The following is an 11,379-nucleotide window of genomic DNA, read 5'->3' as shown; positions in this document are numbered from 1 at the left end:
TGGTGGCGGGAGCAGAAAATCGCGCTGAAGTGGTAACGGTCGGGCTAATGGCTCGGAGACGATATTTTGTTAAACAAGGAAACCTTTTACCTCCACCCCTGTCTCCTCTTCGAGATATCGCCGCGGGAAGACGCTTGACGCCAGGGACGCTGTGTGTCTTCTTCGACAGGACTACTACCGTCGTGCGGTAAATAAAATCTACCAAATCTTCAATACGTGTATAAGTACCGTGTTAAAAAAAAAAAAAAAACTATTTTATTTGCAACACATATAAACGCCTTCTAAACAGGTTCAATTGTAATTTTCATATATTGTGTGAATTTTATTACCTTTCTATCTCGGAAACATCGCAATAAAAAAAAGATTTTCGAACCTTTTTAATTTAAATTTAATAGATTTGTTAATTTTATAATTCGGGAAAAAAGTTCTGCGCGCGGACAAATTTTATATTAATTTACATATGATTAAATATTACACAATTATATATGATTGTAAATAACTAGATGTGGAATTTTTGTTTGCGTATAAAAAATTGTTTTCCCGGCAATTTTTAAAATACACGCGTTTTAACTTTACGAATAAAATACTTTGTCGTATCAAAAATGTCGTAATACTTGTGTATATATTTCATTATTATACGTACACATTTATTAAGACATTGTTGTTTGAAACAAATTGCGTTTCTGTAAAAATTTTCAAGTGACACGGTGTCGGGTCGTTTTAGCGTTTTGATTCTATGGGAACGCTAAAAGCGGCCCTGCACCGTCACTCGAGTTGTCTTGTCACCAGAAAAAGAACGAACGAGCCTGAAGTGTGAACCGCCGACCGCCATGACAAGGTTGTCACCTGCGGTTTCTCACGGTTGCTCGCCCACGCATATATCTCTCCATTCTTGCGAATTCCTTCGATCCGCCCCTATCTCTCACTCGAATCTTTTCACACTTTTGCTCCCTCGTCGGAAGTCGATAAGTGTGATATCGGCTAGCAGCACTCGACGGAGTGTCCGCAGTGGTTTTTCTTGCAGACGAGAGAGAGAGAGAAAAAGTTTCAACTCTCTAATATTTGATTTAACGCTTGTAATATACTTAAAAAAAAAATTTATTATTAAAAGTTGTTAAAACTTTTCACTTTCTGCTTTTTCAGTTTTGTATAGTTTTTTAGTAAGACAAGTTCTTTTTACTCGCATATAAAAATAAATAAATTTAAGATAAAAATAAAACGAAAACACGTTGAAAAGTTTAGCAAATATTTTATACATTATTGGCGTTACAGGATTGCTAATTGGAGATTCTGATTATGAATATTTTTGATACTAATCGGACTCCAATTTTTATTTTTATCTTGTTTTTAACAAAATAAAACATCATATTTTTTTAAGTAAGATGACCAGATTATTACGTTTATTTTAATTATGCCTAAAAATTCAAAAGTAAAAAAAAAGTGGTTCCGGCCGGGATCGAACTGGCGACCTTCTGCGTGTAAAGCAGACGTGATAACCGCTACACCACGGAACCGCGGTTGTAACGCTTTCTCTAAAAGACATGAAATTATTACGTGCGCGTTGACATATTAATTAGAGCTTAATTAAAATAATTTTAAAAAATAGTAACACAACGCCATAAAAAAGTACAATATATATGTTCAATTTAAATAAAGATACAACTTTTAATAATAATATATAAATCTTTCGCATTTTGTTTAAAAATATATTGAAATTGTTTGACGCTAACAAAAATATATAATTTAATGCTTCCGGTATTGAAAAATCGTGCTTTTGTACTTTTTGTATAATAATAGGATAAAAATAAGCAAACTGTAGAATTACTTAACGTATTCACTTCATTCTTTCACTTGAAACAAACCGGACCGACCGCGAAACCGAAGGATTGCTGCGGCGATCCGTAATCGAGCGGATAAAAGTCGACCAGGGGCAACTGCTGTGGGTTCTTGGTGCGAATTAAGAACACGGTCTTTGCTTTGCCATTTCGCTTCTTGCAATCGTCCACAAGAATCTGCGGTCTGTTGTTGCCGCTGTACGAAAACTCGTCTTCGTTATCACCGAGCAATCGTAGCGAGAGATCGTGACCGCGAGTCGGATCGTCGTTGTTATACCAGGCGACACTATTGACGCACGTGTATGTAAAGTTCTGATAGGCTTCTTGACTGAGCAGTCGCAAAAAATTCATCTGTACCACTCCGATCGTTTCGTAAGTTATCTGAAAAGCGACGATCAGATCATCAATGAGACAGTGGAAATAAACTGTTTTACTTTATTTGAATTATGTTAAGAATTTTTTATGTACACCAAGCTTTGCGATAATCTTTTAGTTGTTAAAAAAAGGAATATAATTAGAATTTAATAGTTAATTGCGTTAATATCTTACTCTGAATCCTCCGCGTAAACGTGAGTACCAATCGCTCTTATCATTATCCTTTTTCCACGGTACGTTCGGCATCTTACTATTGTGACTATCGGGGAAGACGCACGTTTCGCCTTTGTTCGTGATGTTACAGTATACATAGATAGCGTCGTCAGGCATGCCTAAATTTGGGTCAATCCAGTACCAGTCTGTTTGGCAAAAAAAATAAAACAATAAGTTTTTATAAATGTATATTATTTGTATGTGAAATTATAAACGTTACAGAGATGAAAGAGATAAGATATCTTACCATCTTTAAAGTCAGGATGACCGTAAAACAAATCTTTGCACGTTCTTGCTGGATTGTCTCTTGTACCAGTAGGTCTTAACTGTCGATTCAATTGTTGCTGCATAGTAAAAATGGACTTGTACATGTCTATGTACTTCATGTCCTTATCCTCATTATTCCTAAATGAATTAATAATATTTTATAAAAATCTGATCTTATAGAAGTGCGAATCTAATATGTAAACAAAGTAATAATATTAATTTTTTCACAGAGTCTTTGTAGATTTCTGATACAAATCGAACTTAAAGACGCTTACGTATTTCCTGAGCGTCTTTTTCTTATCGACTCATCTTCTTGAAACGGAAATGGTATTCCTCTAAAATCAAGCTGATCTATCGTTAGACCAGGCACTCCTGGTGGACCCGGCGGACCTGCTGGACCAGTGTCACCCTTTTTTCCATCATTCCCAGTGTTTCCTTTAGGCCCAGGCGGTCCTGGTGGTCCAGACGCACCAGCAGGTCCATCTTCTCCTTTGAATCCGATTAAACCCGGAGGTCCAGGATTACCTTTAGGTCCTTCTACTCCAGGAAGACCGTGTTCACCTTTCTGTCCTTTTTCTCCTTGATCACCCTTGATCCCGGGATGTCCTAATTCACCTCGATGTCCTTTAGCGCCTCTGCGACCCTTGTCGCCTTTCGGACCTTTCGGACCGATCGGTCCGATTGATCCAGGGGCACCATCAGCGCCCGGTTTGCCCGGAGAGCCACTTTCTCCGGCCATCCCCGGTAAACCTTTTTCTCCTGGTAACCCGGTAATACCAAGCGGACCCGGAGAACCTCTGGGTCCTTGAAGTCCCGGAGGTCCAGGTAAACCCAGATCTCCCTTATCTCCTGGCAAGCCTGTATTACCTTGTTGACCCGCTGGGCCTTCCGGACCCTAAAAATAAAAAGTTTCTAAATAAATAACTGTAAACGGATAATATAATTTTTTTTTAATGCGCGGTAAATTAAATTTCTCATACCGGTTTTCCAGGTAGGCCAGGCAATCCTTCTTTGCCAGGTGGTCCAACTTCACCTGATATTCCTGGATCACCTGCTCGTCCATCTTCGCCATCTTTTCCTGGTTCACCTTTTGCGCCCATCAAACCGGGTTCTCCTGGTGGACCAGGGAAGCCAGGCAGTCCAATATCACCTTTTGGACCTTCGGGACCAAGTAATCCTCGTGGTCCCGACGGTCCACCAGGTCCTTCTTTGCCTTCTTCTCCTTTCGCTCCCGGAAGGCCTCTTTCTCCCTTCAACATAAAATGTATTATAATTGTGCAATATAATAGTATATTTTTAATACAATCTATTTATTATAAAGTGTAAATCCTACCTGTTTCCCCTCCATTCCTGGTTTTCCAACTGGTCCTGGTATTCCGCTGTCACCTTTCTCACCTTGACGGCCCTCTGGGCCTGGTGGACCTTCTGCACCTTTAACACCTCTCGGTCCTCTTTGACCTCGTTCTCCTGGAATACCTGATGGCCCTACGGGCCCAATTATTCCAGGATCTCCAACTTCGCCTTTTTCACCTGATAAGCCTGGCAAACCGGTTAATCCAATAGGTCCAGCTGGTCCAGTTGCTCCGACAGGACCGTCTTCACCTTTTGGTCCTCGTGGTCCAATCTCGCCTTGTGATCCTTTCTCTCCAGGAGGACCAGTTAAACCAGGTTCGCCACGTGGTCCTTGTATTCCTTGTGGGCCCGAAGGACCCTGTATAACAGTTATAAGATTTGAAAAATTTGTATCAAAATGTTGTATATACGTCTAGATAAAAAAATAGATTACGTGATAATTGAATTAATTTATTTATTTATCGTATGTACTATTTCTCCATGAGATCCTTTGAATCCTTTCTCGCCTGGTGGACCAATGTTCCCTTTATCGCCATCCTCTCCTGGAATTCCAATTGGTCCTGGTGGACCGGGTAAGCCCCGTTGTCCAGGTAGACCGTCGCGACCTGTGGGCCCAGGTAATCCAAGCTCACCCTATTTAAATTTTTTGCAAATAAAAATGTTGTATCTTTTTAATATTATTTTAAAATATATCAAATATTTTAAAAATACGTATATAATCTTTTCGCCAAGAACAATATCAAAATTGCAACTAGTTTTTCTTTACTTTGTCTCCTTTAAGTCCAATTGATCCTTTCTTTCCTTTGAATCCTTGCTTTCCTTCTGATCCTGGTGGCCCATCTTTTCCAGGTTCACCTTGAGAACCTTTATCGCCAGAAGGTCCTTGAATTCCAGGAGGTCCCATCTCTCCTTTCAATCCAGGCAGTCCCTAAAATGTAAAATAAATATGTGTATTATTGATAAAAATTACATACAGTACTAGCGTGCCTATAACTTATAAGTTTTCTAAATGCAACTAACTGGTAAACCATTTAATCCTCTTTCGCCTGGAAATCCTGGCAATCCGTTAGGACCGGGCAGTCCTTTAGGTCCCATCAAACCAGGTGGACCTTGTGGACCATCTTTTCCTTGTTCACCTGAAGGTCCAACTTCTCCAGGAAGCCCTGGACTTCCAGGTGCTCCAGGTTCACCTGATGGACCAGGTTCTCCAACTGGTCCTTGAGGACCGATAACACCAGGTATCCCTGAAGGTCCCGGAGGTCCGGATTCTCCAATTGAACCGCGTTCACCAGGCGGTCCCGGTATTCCGTCTTTACCGTCAAGACCCGGTAGACCCGGTGGCCCTTTAAATCCTCGAGGACCTTCAAGACCAGACGGACCGACTTCGCCCACTGGCCCAGGAGGTCCTGGTTGACCAGTATCACCTTTTGGTCCAGGTAATCCTTCCGCACCTCTTCTACCACGAGTACCTCTAAATCCCTATTTAATATGTAAATTAATTAAAATTTTTGATTTATTAACTGATAAATGTAAACTGAATATGTAGTAATAGCACATGTAATTTAAAAAGTTTTAAACATAAAGTTATTACCCTTGGACCTGTTCCGCCACGTTCTCCTTGCAATCCGATGTTTCCCTTAATAAACAAAAATAAAAACAATAAATAAAAATTTCATAAATTGATGAATATTTTTAGTATCAGGAACGCCAAAGTTGATTAATAAATTACTCTGTCTCCTTTTTCGCCACTAAGACCTTGTACACCTATTTGTCCTTTGTCTCCTTTTTCTCCAGGATTTCCGGGAAATCCAGCATATCCAGGCACTCCTATTTTTCCTTTTTCTCCTAGTGGACCAGAAGAACCTGTTTCACCACGAGGACCGTCATTGCCTTTTGGTCCTTCCAATCCTTCAAGACCTGGAATTCCTTGTGGTCCCGAAGCTCCAGGATCTCCTTTCATTCCAGCTTCACCTTTTTCACCCTCCAATCCTTTTTCGCCTTTTTCGCCACGTTCTCCTTGTGGTCCACGCTGTCCTTCGTCACCTTTTGTACCTCGCACACCTGGAAAGCCTATTGGTCCTTGTGGGCCCGACGGTCCTTGCTCACCCTTCATCCCAGGAATGCCAGCATTACCCGGGAGACCAGGAGAACCATCAGCACCCGCAAGACCAGGAATTCCGGATTTTCCTTGTGGGCCCTTTTAATAAAATATATTATATAAGTGATATATCAATTTAAAAGCATTTGCAAATTACAAAAAAATAACGTAATTTTCCAAATAATTTATTTTCTGAATATGTTACAAATTAGATTTATAAATGATAAAACAAAACTTCTAATTATAAAACAGAAAATCAGCAAATTATTTAATATAAAAAACTTACTACTAAACCGATTGGCCCTGGAAGACCTTGAGGCCCAGGTGATCCTACTGGACCTGAAGGACCTGGTTGTCCCGGTGGACCAGATGGACCAAGTGGTCCAGCGTTGCCTTTAGCACCGGGTGGACCTTCATTTCCAGGAATACCAGGATTGCCCGGCAATCCGGGAAATCCTCTTGGTCCAATGAATCCTCTCGGACCCTATAAAAATTGTTTTTCTGTCTGCAAGATTTATCTTAGATTTCTTACTTTTAAAACTTGTTTATAAAAAATATTTTACCATTTCACCAGGCAGGCCTGGTAAACCAGGAGGACCATCTTCACCCTGCATTCCATCATGACCCTGCAATCCCGGCTCTCCAGGTGTACCCGTAAGTCCTCGCTCACCTTTATCGCCAGGAAGACCTGGCAATCCCACCGGTCCTTGCTCGCCCTTCATTCCTGGCGGTCCATTGGGACCACGTTCGCCATCTCTACCGGAACGACCTCTTCTGCCTTCTCTCCCAGGACTGCCAGGACTTCCTATAAAGAATCCTTTGTTTAATTTCAAAAATTAAAATATGAATTTATCTTAACGCATTTTTCAGCGATTTTAGAGCGTCAATTTTTCACGACTCAAACGTGTGTGCCGTTTTACCTATTTCCCCTCTGGGTCCAGGTTCACCGATATCACCAGGTTCTCCTTTCTGACCTTGAAGTCCCGGTAGTCCCTCCGGCCCGGAAACGCCCGTAAGACCCATCGGACCCTCTATACCTCTCATCGAGAGCGCATACTGCGACTGTATGTGCCTTAGTATTTCCGTCAGCGAGTCCGGTCCCTTTTCGTTTCCATCTCTTAACGAGGGTATCACAAAAACGTTGCCTGGTGGGCCGGGTATACCTTGCAACCCGGCCAATCCGTCTCTACCGGATTCGCCTTTTTTACCCGGAGGTCCGGGTACTCCCGGTGGTCCGGGGAATCCACGAGGTCCTGGCGGACCTCGGGTGTAATGTTGGTTTTGCGTTGTAGAAGTACGCACGCGTTCTTCGTCGTAAGACTCAGTCGTTGATTCCGTGTTGTGTGCGTTTGTTGTCGTTTCCATTTCGTTAGGTATCTAAAGCATTGAACGTGTATCTAACTTTGAAAAAGTGATTACAACGTATTTTCTTTCAATAGTTTTTGTCAGAAGCGTTTAATATAACAATAAACTACTTATATACTACGTTGACTTTTACTTATTCTTACAAGAGTTTCCATAGTAGAACCGTGAGACGGGAGAAACTCTTCGCTATCGTTTTCGTCGAAATCCGTTTCATTCTCTTCCTCGTAATCGTCACTGTTCGCGCTTGAGGAAGAATTGTAATTCAGACTATAATCTGATCGACGTTCGCAGTCGGGCGCGTGTATCGTGCAGATTTCGTAAGCAGCGTCCGGATTAGGAGCAATCTTTAACGTCTCGAGACCTTCCTAAACAGTTACAATATATTATTTAAATTCTATTTAAAAAAAAATCTTTTATATAAAGAAAATATTAGAAATATTTATAAATTTGCTTACGAAATTGAAGAGACTACTATGGTGTCCTGTCACAAGGAAGCCGGTGATTTTGTCCTCCCCGCGTCTTCGCAGTTCTTTCGTGAAAAATCTGTCGCAATCAGCGACAATCGTAACGGAGTTGCCCTTGATGCTGACGCCCAATCGATGCCATTCTCCGTCGGAGACGTCGACGTCGAAGGAGATCGGCTCATCCTTACCGCGAATTGAATTCGTGCTGCTATAAAGCAGAGTAATTTCGCGTCCTAGCGAAAGGGTCAGCTGCTGCTTGCCGTTGACATTGTAAATAGTGAAAAGCATCGATACGGCGGTACCTAGTCGAACAGGTGTAAATGAAATTAAAAATCAATCACGTGTTGCAAAAGACGTTTGACAATTTCTTCAACCGTGTCGACTCACCGGCCTTTAGCTTGGCAACAACCAGGATGGAGAAATCTCTTGGAATACCGGTCGGAAATATTTTATTGACAGGAACCATCAAAACTGCGGCATTTTCAATTCTGTAGGCAGTCTTGTCATCCCCGCAACGACTCTGCGTCGGTGTAACTCCCGAAATTTTCGCCCTCGTAATCGTCGCCTCAATCAAATCTACCGCGTTGTTCGCTAGAATAAAATTACAAGTTAAATTTGCAACAAAAATCGCAGGTTTTCTTTCGATATTGCGCGATCAACTAGCGCGTAGATGTAAAAATAGAAACGAATAAACACGATCAGCGCAACGAACGACTAGAAACCCAGTAACCCATGAACCTGCCAGTCATAACTTAAATCGTTTTAAGTCGGGTGTCCGGACTCAATTCAAGTAGACATTGTCGGACTGTGCTTGTCGCGACATGCAACTTTGCATGCGAGACACACACGCGCGTCTTAATTAGCGCAATAGAGATGAGTTAGAAACACATCAATAACCCCTCGTGTCATTCAAGAGAAATTGAGGCTTTCTATCTCCGAAGTATTTGAAAAACACAAAATTAAGCAACAACTTTCTTCCTTATATAAATTTTCTAAAAAATTATATTTTATATCTTCTCGTATAATAAATATAAAAGAATGTAATTACATCAAACGTAAGAATGAGAAAATTAAATTGCAATTTTTAAAAACACCGCGTAAAAATAGGTACAAAATTACACACTTTCTCGATTCGCGAAACGAAGACATTACTGATGCGTTTAAAATTATTTACTTTGTTTCGCCGCTTGTGTCGAAACAGCAGGACGCACGGGGTGTACGTTAAAGACAGAGACGGTTAATATATTTACAAATAATTTAAGAAGATAGATAAGAACAGCGCAAGTAAGATACGCGTGTGTAGGACGGACAAGGAGAAAAAACAAAAACAGATTTCGAACATCTGTAGAAACGTAACGAAGAATATTTGAATAATTCTTTCGAGATAAAATTGGAAAAAAAATTTATTCTCAGTAACTCTGTAATTTCACTTGCCTGTGTCTTGTGGCACAACATCCGCTGTCGCGAGCCGAAAAAAACCAAGCGCGATCAGCATCAGAGGTAACGAAACGCGAATGAGAAAAGTGACCCACGAGGATCGTGGAGTCCTCCATCGTCCTGGCGCACGGCTCCGCATGTTCCTGCTGTCAGAACATACTTTCTTCAATATCCGAAGTACTTTGCACACACACACACACACACATACACAGGACGTACTGACGTGTTCGAAGCAAATTTCTGTGTGTTACAGCGTTCTCTTCGCTGACGTAAAGACACTTTGCGATTATCAGTCCGTTTCTCTTTCCCACCCTGGTCTTACTCACTCTCTTCTACTCTTCTTCTGGTTTTTTTTCTATTTTTCTTCTTTTGCAGCATCCCAACATCCTGACGATTTATTTTAAGGAAATTGATAATTGTTTTTTTTTATTAATTACAAACTGGGTGAAGTATTTTTTTCTTCTGTTTGTTTCCTTTTTTGCAAGACTCTCCCTTATTCTGACCGTTCCTCTTTCAGCCTACTTTCCTCCTTCTGTGATGCAAGTGCGGCACGCGTATGCGTGCAACTGTTTCGCTTGGATGACGTACGCGCATTCCGCACATGTGCTTTTTAATGACAGTTCCCTTCTATTGACACTGATTCGCGTAATACGTGTCGAATAAGTTCGCAAGGTGCAGTCGTCGCATTAACCCCTTCTTTCTTAGTAACCGCCACTGACCGTGTCGCTGACTATAGTTAAAAAAAAAAAGTGAATTACAAGAAATCCACAAAATTGTTTTACCAAGACTTTCAACTTTGCAAAAAGATGTTTTATTTTTTTATCTTTTAATTTCTTTTTAAATATATGTATTAAATAAATGCAATATTTAAACATTTGTAACATTCATAAATATAATATTACTTTGAAGATTTGCAAATTTAACTTTTGTCCACGTTTCACATTTGAATTGTTATAGTTGTGTGTGCAGAATTCCTTTTTCTGCAGCCGTTGTACGTAATCTGCACGTGTTCCAAGAGACACGAGAGAGGAAGACATGTGAAGTCACTGACCGCACTAGCATTAGTTATTGTGAACTTTGACATCTCATATCCTCATTGATTGTAATGCCTGCGATTACAATCTCGATACCTCTTTCTCTTTCCTGTGCGCGTCAATAATTTTGTTGATTCCAACAAGACGCATCATTTTGACGTTACCAACAAATTTCTTGTAAAAATTCGACTTAATAATAATTGAAATTATTTTTTTATCATTTTTTTTTTAACGTGGAACGTTGCAGAGCGGATTACTGTTACGCGTTTGCTCTGCAGACTCGGAAAAAATTGGATTAGATCTAATTTAAATCTAACAATATAAAAAAAAAAATGAAAAAAATAGATCTAATTAATTCAATTAAATTTAACTAAATACACACACACACACACAAAGTAGGTCTAAATAGATATAAGAGATATATGAATATATAGATTTATGTAAATTTACACTTTTATTTATTCTTAAGATCTACTTTATATCTTACTCAGATCCGCTACTACATCTAAGATCACTTCAGATCTGTTCAGATCTGCTTAGATTTAAGTAGATCTCATATAGAGTAGATTTGAGTAAATCTAAAAGAGGAGATCTAATAACAAATAAAAGTGTAAATTTACATAGATCTACTTTATGTCTATTTAGATTTAATTTGAATTTAATTAGATCTATTTTTCTATTTTTTTTTTTATCTCGTACGATGTAAATTAGATCTCATCTATCTGTTTCCGGGAAACATTCTGCAAAACTATTATATACTGCGTTATTCGTAAATGTAAAATGTGTTTAATTTTATTAAAACAGAGTTTGTACACAAATACTAAGTAGAAAATTTATTTTGAGCCAAAAATCGATATGCTAGTTGGTTGTTAGATGTGTAAAGTGGGTGTGGGATTTTTCTCTGTTGGATATAAATTTGTATTTTACACCATACACAT

The 11,379-nt window shown here is 39.7% G+C and overlaps 1 protein-coding gene and 1 non-coding gene across 2 annotated transcripts; both read right to left on the bottom strand.

Moving 5' to 3' along the window:
• Positions 1-1,441: 1,441 nt before the first annotated feature.
• Positions 1,442-1,514, bottom strand: Trnav-uac. Its single transcript has one exon. It is a non-coding gene; the product is annotated as a tRNA-Val (tRNA).
• Positions 1,515-1,778: 264 nt separating this feature from the next.
• LOC109854403 (collagen alpha-1(XI) chain-like) lies at positions 1,779-8,539 on the bottom strand. The gene is made up of 17 exons (XM_020427460.1): positions 8,358-8,539; positions 7,962-8,272; positions 7,650-7,871; positions 7,062-7,518; positions 6,705-6,946; positions 6,428-6,625; positions 5,773-6,240; positions 5,635-5,679; positions 5,064-5,522; positions 4,810-4,971; positions 4,515-4,676; positions 4,024-4,401; positions 3,671-3,940; positions 2,966-3,585; positions 2,671-2,828; positions 2,385-2,569; positions 1,779-2,216 (listed from the first exon to the last, which is right to left on the bottom strand). Exons 1-17 carry the CDS (start codon positions 8,434-8,436, stop codon positions 1,848-1,850), a joined length of 4,785 nt encoding a protein of 1,594 aa, XP_020283049.1. The 5' UTR covers positions 8,437-8,539; the 3' UTR covers positions 1,779-1,847.
• Positions 8,540-11,379: the final 2,840 nt, after the last annotated feature.

This window comes from Pseudomyrmex gracilis, unplaced genomic scaffold (assembly GCF_002006095.1).
Source record: "Pseudomyrmex gracilis isolate BER0280 unplaced genomic scaffold, ASM200609v1 scaffold_64, whole genome shotgun sequence".
NCBI lineage: Eukaryota > Metazoa > Arthropoda > Insecta > Hymenoptera > Formicidae > Pseudomyrmex > Pseudomyrmex gracilis.
This window is presented reverse-complemented; position numbering and strand designations above follow the sequence as displayed.

Bases quoted from the DNA above. Each gene is read 5' to 3' on its own strand.
- LOC109854403 (XM_020427460.1), bottom strand. From the start codon at position 8,436: ATGGTTCCTGTCAATAAAATATTTCCGACCGGTATTCCAAGAGATTTC. The intron at 8,273-8,357 runs GTGAGTCGACAC...CTGTTCGACTAG, and splicing joins TGTTGCCAAGCTAAAGGCCG to GTACCGCCGTATCGATGCTT. The intron at 5,523-5,634 runs GTAATAACTTTA...CATATTAAATAG, and splicing joins GTGGCGGAACAGGTCCAAGG to GGATTTAGAGGTACTCGTGG.